The sequence below is a fragment of the Lynx rufus genome, unplaced genomic scaffold, assembly GCF_022079265.1.
Source record: "Lynx rufus isolate CCGP_SWC_20201006 ecotype Redwood Valley unplaced genomic scaffold, mLynRuf1.p SCAF_3, whole genome shotgun sequence".
Taxonomy (NCBI): domain Eukaryota; kingdom Metazoa; phylum Chordata; class Mammalia; order Carnivora; family Felidae; genus Lynx; species Lynx rufus.
Window position 1 is genome coordinate 18,372,547 of NW_025814845.1, and position 17,551 is coordinate 18,390,097.

Consider the following 17,551-nt stretch of genomic DNA (forward strand, 5'->3'; position numbering starts at 1 on the left):
ACTCACAGATACAGAGAACAAACTGGTGGTTGACAGAGTGGAGGGGGGTGAGGGGATGGGCAAAATAGGTGAAAGGGATTAAGAGGTACAGACTTCTGGTTACAAAATAAATAAGTCACTGGGCTGAAAAGTACAGCATAGAGAATACAGTCAGTAATAGTGTAATGACTTTGTATGGTTACAGATGACAACTACAACTTATGGTGAGCATTTCATAAAAAAAAAAAAAAAAAAAAAAGCCTAAATCTCCATCTTGAGGACAAGGAGAACCCTTTCCTGAGTTCTTGGTTCCCTTTTCATCAGTCTAGAAGTCATAGTTACTTTCTGCATCATCTAATTTAATTCTATTTTTCCCTGTTCACATTTCTGGGATGATTTCTATTTTCTGGCTGGATACTGACTGATACAAGAAGCAAGATGGTTTTCTCCATAGAACTTTGGAAAGCCTCAAGAACACCACATGATATAGAAGGCCTTGGTGAGCCACAGGGTTGAAGATGAGACTGTGTGAAAGTCTATATCAGGAGAGAGTAGACCCCCATACTCCTACCAGCTTGCATATTCAGGTGACTTCTCCTTCCCCACGGGAGACCAGAGACAGGTTCTTTAGAGAAAAAGAATCATAAAGGCTAAGAATTTAGCCACTTCAGATTTAAAGCAGTACAAGAATGAGGCACTGTTTTGAAAACAGAGAAATTAAGTGAGAGTTGATCAAATGGTGAGGCTAATATCCTCATCCCCTACCTCCATCACTATGCCTGCAATTCTCTCTCCCCCATGCACCTTATGCCCAATCCTTGCAGACATAGCTTCCAGTCAGTTGTTTATTGCCTCGTTCCTAAATATGACCTACCAGCCCAGGATCTGCAAATACTTGAAATTTTCCAACTTGAAAGGCAGACACCAAAACTAAAAAAAAATTTTTTTAAAAAGCCAGTTTAGGGAATGAGTACTTATCATGAGCTTTAATAATGGTTTCAGGTTTGAATTTATGTTCACACTCACAGGATACAATAGGTCATAACCTGGCGTCAGATTCACTTACATTTGTAGAATAATACAGGGCAGAAAACAGCATGTCAGTATGTCAGGTAGCTTTTCTCCAGGAGTCCTTACAGCCAACCCTATGCTGCCTCCAGCCCCCACAAGGAAGGCAGGGAATTGTAAGTGATGAAGTTGCCTAGGTACAACAAAGGACGTCTTACACAGGATAGGAACTGTTTCTTGTAATTCACGTGGGCATAGCATCCAGGGCCTCTCGAGACACCACAGCAGGCAGCTAAGGCCTGTGTTTTCCAATAGATTTTTATAGTCCACTCAAAGTCTTCTGTTTCAGATGTAATTTATCATCAAGGGTCATATTTTTTTCAGAAATTGCATTGCTTAGTAATGTAGCTGGCATTCCTAGCCACAATTCGTGTGTGTGTGTGTGTGTGTGTGCGTGTGCGCACCAGAGAGAGAGAGAGAGGGAGAGAGAGAGAGAGAGCACCAGCACATTTTCAGGGCAACAGTGCTGGGAGAAGGTAAACCCAAGGTCATCTTCACATAGACAAAGAGGTTAGCCTGTTAACCATTTCTTCCCAGGAGAAGATTTAAACCATTAATATTCAGAGAGAAGATATAACTCATGAAACAAGAATTACACAAGAACAGAGTTTCATTTAAACAACGAGAATAAGAAAGAACTTTTACAGGGTGCCTGGGTGGCTCAGTAGGTTGAGCGTCTGGCTTCGGCTCAGGTCATGATCTCACGGTTTGTGAGTTCGAGCCCCATGTCGGGATCTGTGCTGACAGCTCGGAGCCTGGAGCCTGTTTCAGATTCCGTGTGTCCCTCTCTCTCTCTGCTCCTCCCTTGCTCGTGCTCTGTCTCTCTCTCAAAAATAAATAAATAAACATTAAAAAAATTAAAAAAAAAAACTTTTACAAATCAAAAATATGGTATGCAAAAAAAAAAATCAGAAGAGTCAAAAGTAAAGCTGAGGAAATCTCTATGAGACGACAGAACACAAGGGAAAAAACCAAAGAGATGAAAAGTAAGAGGGAAAATGTTTTTTTACTTAGATGATCAATCCAGAAGGGCTAAAATCTGACCAGTGGCAGTACCAGAATGAGAAAACCGAAGTAATGGAATTATTAAAATCCCCAAGACCTGAAAGATAAGAATCTCCAGTATGAAAAGGCCCACCCAATGTCATGAATGAAAGAAGACCTATATCAAGGCTCCTGAAAAGAAAACTAAAAACTTGTCGTAGAAGGAAGACAGGATACATATAAAGTGTCAGAAATGAGAGTGGCATCTGACTTCCCGGCAGCAAAACTGGAAGTTAGAAGATTTTGAAATAATCTCTTTAACAATCCAACTGATTTCAAGCCAAGAATTCTACATATAACCAACAGTTAATCAAATGTGAAGTTGGAGTAGACATTTTCAGATATTTAGGTGATCTAAAATATCTACTCTTATTTGGGGAACTGTTGGTAGAAGTCTCCAAAACAAGCTCATAGATACAGAGAGCAAAGTAGGGGACCCAGAAACAGGGTTCCGACCTAAGAATTTCCAGGATGACAGTGACAAGCAGTTTCAGGACAAAGGGTGTGCAGCAGGACCAGAGCGATTCTAGATTGGAGCAAGAGGCTGGAGGGTTCCAGGATGACCGCAAGAAAAGTTGGTACAAACTTGTTAGGTTTGCAAAATTATATGGTGGAGGATCTTTTCAGAGTTCTTGAAGGGTATAGGAAGAGATAAATGATTAGAGAAAATTATATTAGTGAAAAAAATGATTTCATTATCAGCTGCGTGTACCAAAAAAAGTAAAATAAAGGAAACCGATTTATAGCATACGACACAGCTCAGCACTGAATAATATTTAAATAGTCATAATGCAAACTTCTAATATGGATTTAATCAAGAATTGATATATAATTATATTGGAATGTTGGACGGAGGAAAAGCGAATGTACATGAGCTAAAATACAAGAAAAATCAATAGATACCTAAAATTGATAAGAATAGCAGTCTATATTTGTTAATTGAAATCTGGAGATAAATACCAGAAAAAAAGCTGAAAGTGGTTGTTTCTGGATAGTGGCCAGTTTTGTGTGTGTGTGTGTGTGTGTGTGTGTGTGCGTGTGCGTGCACACGCACATGCATATATTGGAGGAATTGTTGTTATATATTTTTTAGCTGACTTGACTTCTTAAACTATTCACTGCATGTGAAGGCAGTATAGCATGATGGTTAGTTGATTATATTCTGAAGCTACCTAATTGGGGTTTAAGTTCTTGCGCTGCCCCTTACTGGCTATGTGACCTTGAATAAATTTTCTTGACCTTGAGCCTTAGTTTTCTTATTTGTAAAATAGGGATAATAATATCTCATAGAAGTATTGTGCAGATCAGTAAGTTAAGATCAAAATTATGGGTTGAATTGTGTGCCTCAAAAAGATATGTTGAAGTCCTAACCTCCAGTACTTGTGAATGTGACCTCATTTGGAAGTAGGGCCATTGCGGATGCAGTCAAGCTAAGAGGATGTCTTCTCAAAATAGGGTGGGCCCTAACGCCAATATGACCAGGTTTTTATGAGAAGAGAAGAGACGCAGAGGAGAGACATACAAGGAGAGTGTCATAAGACAGTGGAGGCAGAGATTGGAGTTACGCATTTATAAGCCAAGGATCACCAAAGATTGCCGGACCAGAAACTGAGAAAGGCTTGAAACAGATTCTCCCCAAGAGTCTTCAGGGAGAGCTTGGCCCTGTTAACACCTTGATTCTGGACTTCTAGCCTCTAGAACTGTGAGAAGACATTTTGTTGTTGAAAGCCACCCAGTTAGTGATACTTTTTTTTTTAATGGCAGCACTAGGAAGCTAAAATAATATATAAAGCATATAGACAGTACTTGGAACTTAGTAAGCAGTATATAACTATTAATCGTTAATATTACAACTTTGTTAAACAATTTTTAAGAAGTTATTTTTAAAAAGTGTTAGAAGTCCTTTTAGTAGCAGTTTATACAAAGTGTACAGAAAAGGAAGCGGCAGCTTCTTTTCCTGAAAGTGGTGGGAAGTCTCTAGGGGTACTGCCATTTGGACTAGCTTGAAGGAGTTTTCTAGGTAAAGAAGCAGGAAAAGGACACTGTATGAAAGGGTCAGCATGTGCATAAGTGGGACTAATTGTGTCTTCTGTCTGACGAGACCCAGAACTGATGTGGCTTCATTCTTAGCTATTGAACAACCAAAAACCTGTAGCTAATTTTCAAAAAAATTGTGGCTATACCCATTAAGAGTATGGTTAGTCCTTGTCTTCCTGCTCTCACTAGTTGTTGTTGCCCTCCCTGAGTCCTGCGGCCTGGCGATAACAATTCTGACTCGAGGTTTGGTTTGTTTGAGACCTTGGTCTCTATATGAGTATTAAACTTGGTTGTGCTCACTGAGTCATACGATCCTATAATAGATGGCTTTCAAACCTAGTTCACAATGTTATGTAGTCTCATCCATGTTAAAACAACATTTCTTTTTTAAAACAACTTAAAGTGAAGTTGTCGACTCATTCCTGTTTACTAATTCAGTCACGTAGAGGCAACCGGTTGGAATAGAGCTCAGCAGTGTGGTTCAGTATCATTATTGAGCCCCTCTGCTACATGTCACTGAGCACTGTGCCAAGTACTGGGCGTGCAAATATGCATAAGAGATAGTCCTTATATTCTCGGAGCTTCAGGTTCGTGGGGAGATGAACAGTAACAAAATGATGTGATTATGTACTTTGCTAGAAGTTTATAAAAGGTAATACATGTATATAGAGAGTTGCTTATATCAGCCTGGAATATCAAGAAAGGCATTCCAGAAGGCCTAATACCCAGGGGGAGTTTTGAAAGAAATCTGAGATTAGGGCCCAAGTCTGGTGATGTTGAGTGAAAAGTAGTCCAGAGCAGTGAAATAGAAAATGGATATTCAGAGTTCTATTTCTGTGCCTTAACATGTCTTAGCAAAAGTAAAATTCTCCATTGTGATTACGGAAGGTAATATCGAAATGTTTTTGGACCTAAGTCCCTTCTCTAGAATAAAGATGGAGACTACTAAATAACCAAATACCTTATCATTAATTCTAATGATTTAAATGAAGGAAGAGTATTTACAATAAATAGAAGATAGTGGTTGAAAATGGATGAATAACATTACATTTTTGCCTCTTTAGTCATTAAAAATGGGACACATAAATTGAAGTCTAGATTAAAGACAAGTTTAGTTTGTCTTTACAAACAATTGAAGTCTAGATTAAAGACAAGTTTAGTTTGTCTTTACAACTTGTCTAGATTAAAGACAAGTTTAGTTAAAAATTGAGGTATAACATCAGTTACATAAAATTAGTACAAAAATGAAATGAGTGTGAATGTTAGGCTGGATAACTGTCTTATGAGGGACACAAATAAATCACTATTTAAGTAATACATAATTATAAAGGATTAAAACTAATTCCATTTTTTAAAGAAGGAAGTTTGGTTTTAGCAATTAGAATGGTAACAAAACACTGAGGCAAATGTTAATAGAAATATTTAATTACTTAGGGAGTAAACATAACGTGAACAATATGGGGTTGTGTTATTTAAAAAATAACAGACAAACATGATTACTTTCACTAGACATTACTAGATAAGTGGAGGAAGTCTGGAGAGTAAATCTGATTTATTTTTAGTTGAGCAGAACACTTGATAGTCTAATTTTACTTAAAAATTAATTTAAGTTGTTTTGGATATTTGCAGTGTTTAGTTGATTAAAAGCAGAATGAAGTACAGTACCACAGAAAACACAGGTAGAGAATCATATTGGTAATTTTAGATGATGAATTTAGAAATAAAATTGATGAATTCTACACATACTGTGTGTTTGTGTTTGAGGAATGATTTTAATGTTATTAGTTCTTTACTCAAAAGTATAATTATCATGTCTTTACTGAATCATCTATTACTTAAAAAGGCAAAATTTTGAACTAATGCATTACTACTGAAAAGTGCAATAATATCCTTTTTTAGATATTTAAATGAAGCAAAAATGCATTTTACATTGTGATTTTTTATTTAAGCTGATGTTAAGATGAGGTGACTTTTGTTTCTACTGTATGACAAACCACTGAGATGTATGTTAATTCTATGTGTGTTATTTTCCAGAAAGAATTCTTTGTAGAATTGGGCTTAACTACAGGACAGCTGGGTATAGATGATTCTACACAAGTGCCTCCTGGTGAGTGTTTCTCTCAGATGGCATATAATTAATGATAAATGAGAGTCAGTTTAAGGCTCATCTTTTCATTTCCAAATTAATCTAGTAACTCTTTTACGTCTGAAAACTAAGCATACTTTGTGATTCTCCTTGATTATTGTTAATTATTGAATAGAACTCTGTATGTTGCAATGATCAGAATTCGGCTAGATTTTGTATTTTTGTTTGAAGGTCTTTAAAGTAATTTTTGAAAAGTCATTAGACATATTTAAGTCAGTTTTTTTTGGCAAAATCCTCATTGGCAGCACTCATATTTACATTTACTGGCCATTACCATCTATTTTTATTGTTTGTATCATCAAGTTAATTGAATACTGATATTCTACCTAGTATAAATTTAGGGTATAAAATTAGTATCTTTTAAATATTAACCAAACAGAAAATTTCCTTAGCTTTTATTTTTTTGTGTGCATAAATACAATGTGTTTTTCGTAAAAGATCGGATTGGTATTTAGCTATAATCAACAGGAAGTAAAAATTGACTTAAAATATGGGAGGCCCGTCTTGTGGAATTGTTCTAGTCTTTCCTCTGCACTGGCTAGCTGTGTGACTTGAACAAGTCACTTTACATTTCTGGACTTGCTTCTTTCTCTATAAAATAAGGAATTTGGCTATTTCTTATTGTTAATAATAATTATAAACCTAATAAACAGTCATCGAGTACATTACTATGTGCTGCATGTGTATTATCTCATTTTAACCCTAGCAGCTCTAGAAAGTATGTATTATTACCATTTTTAAAACTTTATTAATGTACAATGCATATAGAAAAGCATAGGGGGTGCTTGGCTGGCTCAGTCGGTAGAGTATATGACTCATGATCTCTGGGTTGTGAGTTCAAGCCCCATGTTGGGGGTAGAGATTACTTAAAAATTTTTTAAAAAAAGAAAGAAAGAAAAAGTACATATACTATAAGAGAATGGCTCGTTGGATTTTTACGATTTGGGCACACCTATTAAAATACCACCCAGATCAATATACTGAGGCCCCCTTCAGTCTTTATCCTCTTTGTCAAAAATAACCACTATTCTGATTTCTAGCAGTATAGATTAATTTTGCCAATTCTTGAACTTAATATGAATGGAAGCATATAGTATCTACCCTTTGATGTTTGACTTCTTTTGTTCAATATTATATTTGTGAGATTCAACCATATTGTTTTATGTATTTGTGGGCCATTTTTTTTGCATGATAGTCGTTCCACTGTATTAACATACCACACATTTATTTATCCCTGCTACTGTTGATGAGTATTTGGGAAGTTTCAGGTTGGCGGCTGTTACAAACAAGGCTGCTATGAACATCCTAGTATGCTTCTTTTGGTGAGCACGTGTATACTCCTCTGTTGAATACACACCTGAAAAGGCAATTTCCCTCTCCCGAGGTTCGCATAAATTCATTTTTAGTAGATAACTGCCAAAGAATTTTCAAAACTGGTAGTACCAGTTTATACTTCCACTAACAAGGTATGAGAGTAGAAGCTGTCTCATATGTTTGCTAATGCTGGATGTATTCCATCTTTGTTTTAGTCATCCTAGCGATATATAGTAGCACTGCATTATGGTTTTAAATTTTTTAGTATTGTGTAAGGTAGAAGTATTACTATCATTTTAAAGTTAAGAAGTGAAGATGTTAAGTACTTGCCCAAGTTCACAAAGCTAATAAGTGCTAGAATCAAGATTCAACACTAAGCAATCTGCCTCCAAAGTCTGCTGCCTCCCCTCCTGATCCCTTTGATAGTCTTTTCTTATTTTATAAGAAGATATCAGACATCTTACAGAATAAGATATTGCTATGGTTTGAATGTTTGTGTCCTCCTGAAATTCATATTTTGAGGTCCTAACCCCCAAGGTGATGGTACTCGGTGAAGTCTCAGGAAAATGGTTAGGTCAAGAGGGTGTGCCCTCATGAATGAGATCAGTGCCCTTGTAAAAGAGCTCTCTAGCCCCTTCCACCATGTGAGGACACAGAGAAAAGTTAGCAGTCTACAGCCCAGAAGAAGAACTTCACCACAACCCATCATGCTGGCACCCTGGTCTTGGACTTCTAGCCCCTAGAACTGTAACAAATAAATTGCTGTTGTTTATAAACCAGTCTGTGGGTTTTTTGTTGTAGCAATCTGAACAGATTAAGGCAGATATCCTATATTTCTGTTCATGGCCAGTGATAGCCATATACAACAAAAGGAAAAGGAAATAATAATACAACCTTGAATGATATTTATGTTTTTTACTTTTAAATTATCCTTAAGAATTGCTTAAAGTTGTTCTAAACTCTATAGTAGCTATGCTTTAGAAGACCCAATATTTTTCTTAATCTAGAGTATAGTTCTTTCTTCTTTGATTCACAAATGTGAGACCCTGCTAACGGCCAGGGACTAGTGAACACATAGATATGACATAATCTTTACTCTTAGGGAAGGTATAGTAGAAATACAGATATAGATAAGACTCAGTGTGGTATTTGCTATTCTTGCATACAAGGGGCAGTTGGAGCAGAGGAAGGAGCACTTATATCTGCCCAGAGGAGATTGATAATCTCTTTAGTTGATGCATTTATTTTTACTCTCTACTTCTCAAAGCAATACTGCTAGAAATTGGGTTAAATTGGTGTCTATCCAATGAGATTGGTTTCAGTGATATAGTACTTGGATTTTTACATGATTTGAGAATTGCTAACCAATAGATTTACTCAGAAAGAAGAACAGGGCTACAGATAACTACTTTTGCCTAGAATTCATTGGTATTTTTAATGTTTTGGTCTATGTCTGTGGCTTTGGTCAAACTGGAACTGTGCTGCTAACGGTTTGAAATATTGCCAATACTTGTGTCTGGCTAGAGGCAAGTTTTATATTTAGGATTAAGTGTACTCTGACTTAAAGGCACTATATCCGTCTTTAAAAACCTCATATTTGAGGTACATATCCTACTTACTAGCTTAACAACTTTTACATAAATAAGAGTCAGGAGAAAAATCCTTACCTTCATAATATGGAATCCAGATTTTAAAATAATCTAAAGTTAGACATATCCATTATTCCTACAAACTCTCATGAATATTCATTACTTTAAATACACATATGTACACATCTACATACTTAAAATGGAAACCATGTAGAAGACTCATGCTAGAAGGATAAGCAAGATCAATACTCTTTCATAAGGCTTCTTGATAAAGGGGGGGGGGTCATGTGTTTGATATTATTGCCTGAATATACATACTAATGAACTTATGAGATGGGATTTTGCTGAATAGACATTTTCAACAGTTTATTATTTCTAAAAGAAAAAGCAGCTTTAGTTGGCTCAGCATTTTCTGAAGTGTGTTCCATGAAGCATTCATCAGATAGATGTCCTATGAAACAGAGGATCTTATTGCTAAATAAGGTTTGAGAAAGGCTGTGTCATATACATTTTTAAGATCTTTAGTTTGTGTCACTATCTTTAAGACTATGAGAAATCCTAAGTAAATTTCTAGCTTAGAATCTCCCCAATTCATTTCACCAGAGCACTTTTTTTTTTCCCAAGCAAGATTTACTAATATAGATGTATTTATTAACGTAGTCAATAACAGCATAACAAGCATTTTTTAAGTAACGGATTGGAAATTCTGGTTCTGACTTTTTTTGGCTTCTTATTCTTGGACTAGAAAATAGCACTTACAAAGCAAAGTCATTGTATGTCACATGATTGAATAGTTAAATTCTATAAAGAAGTTTTTTTAAATTTTTATTTCCTACTACTTTTAGTGATAAAGCACTATTACCATCCAGTAGTGTCATCCATTTTTACAAGAGACAAGAATTAGCTGACAACATTTGATTCTTTGGTCACTGAGCTTTGGCAGTTAGAAGCTAATGGCAGCTAATTAAAATGAAACTGGTATTGTTATTTTATATACAGGCTTTGGAGTAAATATATTCAAATACTTTAGTCATAGAAAATGATTGTGTGTTGGCAGTCATCCCAAACGCTTTACTTGGCCATTGTATAATCTGCTCAACTTCAGAGCCATTAGGAATAAAATAAACTAAAAGAATAGAGTACTCTGCTTCAAATATTGTATTTAGTAAAACCAGCTTTATGGTAATTTTTTAAATCAAAAAAAAATATCTAACACTGAAAACATTAACACATGGAAGAATGAAGTAGAGTACCATTTTATATTGGTCAGCTGGGCTGACCCCGGGGATCACAGAACAGGCTTTTTAGAAAACTGCGTTAAAATATGAGGCCAGGACAGGTCTCCCTCTCCCTCAATGCCCAGGTCTGGCCACCAGCAGACCACTGAGTTCAGATAAGAGCTCTGAAGTGTCTAAGCACGAGCATTCTGCTCAGGAGGAAATCAAGTGCCAAGACGGTCACCAGGTTGCCGGGAGACCCAGGTTCTACTTACCCAGACAGTCACATGTTAAGTTCATGACCCTTAACACACCATTATCCCATTTGTGAGAAAAGGCGAACTAATCACTGTTGTAAAATCTAACAAATCCAATTAACAGCTCCTCCTTTGTCAGATTGTGGGTAGAGGAAGAAAGGAAGGTGACAAACAGATTTTCTCTGAGATGGGGAGAAGAGCTAAAAGTTTTCCCCTTATAGTGTCAGTATCCTTTTCTTTTTTTTGCTCTTAGTTTTTAAATAACTTATAGAAGTATAGTGTACATAATGAAAAGGGCACAAATCATAAGTATACGGATCAGTGAATTTTTACCACGTGAGCACACTTATGAAACCTCTGACTCCATCAAGAAATAAGAATATTACCAGCATCCTAGAAGCCTCCAGGCACACCTCCAGTCTCTGCCACCTCCGTGGGTGACAACTATCCTGACTTGTTAAAAAATTTAATTTATTTTACTTATTTTTAATTTTAATTTACATCCAGGTTAGTTAGCATATAGTGCAACGATGATTTCAGGAGTAGATTCATTAATGTCCCTTACCCATTTAGCCCATTCCCCCTCACCACCCCCCCCAGTAACCCTCTGTTTGTTCTCCATATTTAAGAGTCTCTTATGTTTTTGTCCCCCTCCCTGTTTTTATATTATTTTTGCTTAACCATCCTGACTTCTAACATCATAGGCTACTTTTGCCTATTTTGTACTTTATAGATATGGAATCATACTGTTGATGAGTTCTACTGTTGATGATCAGTTGAGTTGTTCCCACTATTTGGTTATTACCATTATTGCTGCCATGAATATTCTAGTATATGTTCCTTGGTGCACATATGCGTGCATTAAGGTGTACACCTGAGAGTAAATTGCTAATTGTTCTAGGATGTGCATGGTTTTCCAAGTGGCTGCACTAATTTACATTCCCACCACCTTTGTACGAAAAGTTCATTTGCTCCACTTACTTTGCATTTCGAATTGCCAGGCTTTTCATTTTAGGCGTTATGATGGGTGTATATTTCATGACGGTTTTCATTGTGTTTCTCTGATGACGAATGTGGTTGAGCCTCTTTTCATAACTTTACTGGTCCTTTGGGTCTCCTCTTTTGTAAAGAACCTGTCACATATTTTGCCTATTGGGTCAGATAGTTGTCTGTCTTTACCAAGAGTTCTTTACATGTTCTGGATACAAGTCCTTTGCCAGATATGTGTATTGCACAGATACTTTCCCACTCTGTGACTTACATATTCACTCTCAATGGTGTCTTTTGATAAAGAGAAGTTTTTTTTTTAATGTGGTTTAGTTTATGAGTTTTTTGCCATTATGATGGGTACTTTAAAAGCAAATCTTTGTTTCTCCCATATAATCTCTTAAAATGGCATTTGTATAGTGGGATTTTACCTATAATAGCATTAAGGCTTTATTTTTTTTAGCTATGCTTTCATGGCAGATTAGAGCAGCAGTAGGGCTTTGCAAATGAAGCTGTCAAGAGGAGTGGACCTTTTTTCTGTTGTGAAAAGATATTCTGTTTTATTTTAACAAAGGAAAATTAGTTATCAGTTTCTTCTTCTGATTAAATGTACTTAACTCCCTTTTAATTTCCATAAACTTTAAACAACTTACAAAAAAGATTTTTCTATATATAAAGGTAAATATTCTTATAGTTTTATACAGAACCATTCAGCTTTAGAAATAATTAACAGTATCAATACCAGAAAAAAATATACCTATGTTATAAATGTGGTTGATCATACTTGTGTCTAATAATTTTATCATTTTTAGAACTTTTTGAAAATGAGCATGTACGTATTGGGCAAAAAGGTAAGCTTTTGATTCTACTAATTATGATTTCTGAAAATGAAACAGTCTTAAGTAAATGTCTGCATCATGTACCTCCAACTGAAATTCAATCTCTGGAAAGCTAAAAATCTAAAAAAGAGTACTATTTAACTATGTAGGTAATATAATGGGAATCTTTATAAAGAGGAGGAATGCATCATTTTGGCTTCATCAATAAATGTTAGATAAAGAAGAACACAGATGGTTCACTAAAAAGGAAATAATAAATGCAGACACACATTCTTCGAAAATGTGAGCTTCATCCATTCAGCAGAATTTCATTTTAAAATCAAAGAGGAAGGCTGTCTCTTTCATGCGCCCACACACTTCTCATTAGCGTTAATTGGAATATGCCCCTGCATTAGGAGAAGCTGTACTTCTCAATGACTGTTCACAATGGTAAGACTTAATACCCAAAGCGGCCCTTAGTGTTCTGGGGAATAATTTTTTCCCTATCTTTTGAAGATTCTTCTCCTTGTTTTTATAAATCTTATTTTGTCTTTGAAATGTGAAGTGCAGATAAGTCTTTGTGTCAGAATGTACCTTCTAGGGCGATCGTCATGTTCTAAACTCCATACTTCAATTTTTCAAAATAATATTTATTCAAGACATCATCATTTTTTACTCGTATGTTTGACGTTTTCATTAAACAGAGTTGCAAATTAAGGAATATGTCTCATTTCTTTTTTTTTTAAGTTTATTTATTTTTGAGACAGAGAGAGACAGAGCATGAATGGGAGAGGGTCAGAGAGAGAGGGAGACACAGAATCTGAAACAGGCTCCAGGCTCTGAGCTGTCAGCACAGAGCCCGACACAGGGCTCGAACTCACAGACAGCGAGATCATGACCTGAGCCGAAGTTGGACGCTTAACCAACTGAGCCACCCAGGCGCCCCATGTCTCATCTCTTTTATATGATCCCTTTGTTTCTTTTGGATATGTCATTTTCATTTAGTACAAGTTTTTTCCCTTTTCTTTTAAGAAGAAAATAGAAGAAAATAATATATTAGACAAATATCGGCAGTTATCTGAGATGTCTTTTTTTGCTTTTATTTTTATTTTGTGTGTTTTGGGAGAGCCTTTATTTTCAGACTTAATAGCTGGTATTTTCATTAAAGAAAATAAAAATGAAAATGAAAGCAAAAGCATAATATCTTAATTTTGTGAACTTGGCTGATTATAAAGAGCTTTTGGCCTTCTTAAAAGATTATTAGTTCTTTTCTGTTTTTAGTTCTTTTTAAAAAAAATCTCTCTCTTCTGTTGATTTTGGGAAATAGCTAAGAAGTCATCGAATTCTTTATAATTCTTAGCCATAATACTTCAAATACCATAGTACTTCAAAATATTAGAACATTCCTGACTTAGAGAATATGCCTAAGAAATTTATGTGTCTATATCACTAGTTTCAGATCCGTGGAACAAAGTGATTTCAAAGTACCTACATTAAAAATTTTTACCAAACTGGGTGGGAGGTAGAGGAATTTCGGACCAACATGTATAGGGCTGTAAACAGGGCCACATCAAAATTCAGAGAGTACAAGAAGGCTGTCAAGACGTGATGTAATTATGTTAGATATAGAGATGAAATATTAGCTTCCCCAAAGATTTTTAGTTAAAATATTTCAGTGTTGTCTTACATTATGAAATTTGTAATGAGATTTTACTCTACTTTTGACAGTTCTAGCAGAACAAGATAGTGCCGCTGCTCAACAGTATATCAGACAAGGAAGCCCCACAGCACTGAGAGCGGAATTATGGGCTCTCATTTTGAATATTTCCAGTCAACCTGAGGTAAGAGTCAAAGAAGATAGGCTAAATTTGAGCTTATTGACATTTATTCTTCAATGACCAGTGATTCACATTGTTGTTGTTTTTTTTTAATTTTTTAAATGTTTATTTATTTTTGAGAGAGAGAGAGGCAGAGTGTGAGCAGGGGAGGGGCAGAGAGACAGGGGGACATGGAATCCGAAGCAGGCTCCGGGCTCTGAGCAGTCAGCACAGAGCCCGATGCAGGGCTCCAACCCACGTACTGTGAGATCATGACCTGAGGCAAAGCTGGACCCTAACTGACTGAGCCACCAGGTGCCCCAGTAACCAATTATTCAAAATAGAAATACTTTTTTTTTTTAAATTTTGGTTTCTTAGCCTTATATATTTACCCCCTTTTCATTTACAAAAATCACTGTAGTTTTGAGTTCTAAGACAAGATTAACATAGAATATAATCACTGTGTGCTTAACATAGAAGTTTTTGTTATCGATAATTAGTTGGATATTTTAAACTTGTATGTACAAGAACAGTAAATAAAATTTTAAGAAATGGAGTCTGCCAGTGGAGATCAGTGAAGACATGTGAAAGAACTGGGATATTAGAATAAGGAGAGATAAAGGACCACTCAGTATATGTAAATGAGCGCTTTCTCCCTACAGTTGCTTTTGAAACATGCACTATTTTTAGGGTTCTAAAAACTGACAGATTATGTGGCAATATTAGTTTTCTTAGTACAGGAACGTTTTATTTTAGGAAATAAAATGAATATGAAGAGAAATCACCACCAGGCAAGTAACAGATTCAATAAAGAACAATTATATAAAACATTGATTCTTTTTGAAAAAAAATTGTTGTTTTGCTTAAAGCCCATTGATCATATAACCCATCCATTTAAAGATTTTTAATAAGTAGCAAACTAATAGCTCCCTAGCCTAGTGGTTAAAAGCATGGGTTTTGCAGGGGACGCCTGAGTCAGTTAAGGCATCTGACTCTTGATTTTGGCTTCAGGTTATGATCTCATGTTTCATGAGATCAAGCCCCACGTTGGGCCCCATGCTGATGGTGTGCGGCCTGCTTGGGATTCTCTCTCTCCCTCTCTCTGCTCCTTCCCCACGTGCACAAGCACTTTTCTCTCTCTCTCGAAATAAATAAACTTAAAAAAAAAAAAAAGCTTGGGTTTTGGAATTGTATGGACTTAGTTTCAACTCCAAGCTTACTTAAAATGTGCCATTGAGTGAGTTAAATTTCTTGAAACCTCAGTTTACCCATGCTGAAATATAGGTAATAATATTTATATCATAAGGTGGTTATGAGAATCAAATGAAAGGATATCTATGTCTTCTAACACAGTGCCTGACATGAATGGTCAACATTAATGATAGTAATAAAATAATACTTACATGTTGCATAGTTTTATGTTATAAATTAATTGTAATTTAGAGTAATGGTTTTTAAGGAAATCAACTATTCATATTATTATAAGAAGTATACCTCTGACTTTTGCAAATTATGTTACTTGTGTGCTTTTCTGTGTATGTGTGTGTTTTAAATTTCCCTCTGTGAACATCACTGTCAAAAATTACTTGCTTCCTTTCTGAAAGAATAAACCTTGTGATTGAGTTCCAAGAAGTTTTAGACCAAATGATATTGGTATCTTTTGTGGTGACACTAGAAGTAAGTTTACAGAACAGAAGTGATTGTACATTGGGCATTTTGGGGGAGAGTATCAACTCTTGGAGAAGAGATAGTAACTCTTGTCGATCTAACTGTGTAGGTGACCTACCAAGTTCACTCATCAGGAGCTAGATTAACAAAACTTGTCTCTCCAGAGGAACTAATTGCTACTATTTTAGAAACAAATTTAGAATTTTTCCAGAAGTGTCATCCTAGAGGGGCACCTGGGTGGCTCAGTTGGTAGAACATCTGACTCTGGTCATGGGGTCATGAGTTCAAGTTCCATGTTGGGCATGGAGACTACTTAAAAAAAAATAAGTGTCATCCTAGAATAAGAATAGTAATCCCAATTAAGTTCCAATAAAAAATGGTTGTTGTTTATAATGTTCAAAGGCAGTTTTCACACTTGAATTTTGGAGCTAATAGTCATCTTAATTTTTTTTGTTTATTTATTTTGAGAGAGAGAACGAGCATGAGCAGGGGAGGGTCAGAGAGACAGGGAGAGAGAGGATCACAAGCAGGCTCTGCACTGTCAGCACAGAGCCCAACTCAGGGCTTGAATTCACAAATCATGAGGTCATGACCTGAGCTGAAATCAGAAGTCGGACGCTTAACCAACTGAGCCACCCAGGTGTCCCATCGTCTTAATCTTTAAATGCACAATGGCAAGTCTGGAAATAGAAATTAATATTTGCAGAAAAGCAACCTTGATTTCATTGAATAAAACACTTTCCATCACTTTCACTTATTTTCAGGTGTAAAAGTATGATCTCAACAAACTAAAGCAGTTCCAAAATAATTGTTGTAGGTGGTAGGTACATTGGGTGGGTGGGGTGGGAGGGAAGAATAGTCGTTTCTTATCAAGAATACTTTATCAGAACTTTTTTTCAATCACTTAAAATACGCGACACGTAGAAATGCATCGTAATTGAGGAGTTACAGAGATAAGTGGGATATTTCACATTTCACACCCATGAAGATATTTTTAAAAATCTTATCTCAATAGATAAACTGGATTTAATGATTTAAGTTCCTAGTAATTAATTTATTTCACTAGAACATTATTTACTTCGATTTTTTTTCTCTTATTAAGGAAATATGTCATACATTTAAAAAGATTGCTTTTGTATATTTTCTTATATGCAAATCTCTAGGTGCCTATCAGGATATCCATATTTAGTAAACATTCGTCCTATTTTAAATTTTTTTGCTTAATTTAGTTTGCTAAAGAATACTGAAAATTCTTCTCTACTTTGTTTTAGGTACTTGCTTACTGATAAAATAGCCAGGACTAGTATTAATTAAAATTTTCTTTAGTGAGTTCCTAAGTTTCTCCACAACCTTCCCCAGGTCGATAACAATGCCTGACCTTCCTAGATTTTCCTGGTCAGCTCATTCAGTCTTCATAGTGCCCATTTCTGACTTTCATTCTCCTCAACACTTCTTTTCAGAGTCTTAGCAAAACACCTCATCTTCTCCTTCCTGGAGAAAACAGAAATCATCATGAGAGACTCGCTCAGATTCCTTCCACCAAATCTGTAAACTTCTTTGCATCAGCACCTGTTCTTGCTTCCTGTACTTTTATAGCGAAACCTTCTGAA

General features: G+C 35.8%; 1 protein-coding gene across 1 annotated transcript in view; it reads left to right on the forward strand.

Moving 5' to 3' along the window:
- Positions 1–17,551, forward strand: part of TBC1D19 (TBC1 domain family member 19) — a 145,761-nt gene that overhangs the window by 53,362 nt on the left and 74,848 nt on the right. The window contains exons 9-11 of the mRNA XM_047092207.1: positions 6,163–6,235; positions 12,451–12,489; positions 14,185–14,297. Coding sequence (XP_046948163.1) covers positions 6,163–6,235; positions 12,451–12,489; positions 14,185–14,297 — 225 coding nt within the window. The remainder of the gene's footprint in view (positions 1–6,162; positions 6,236–12,450; positions 12,490–14,184; positions 14,298–17,551) is intronic.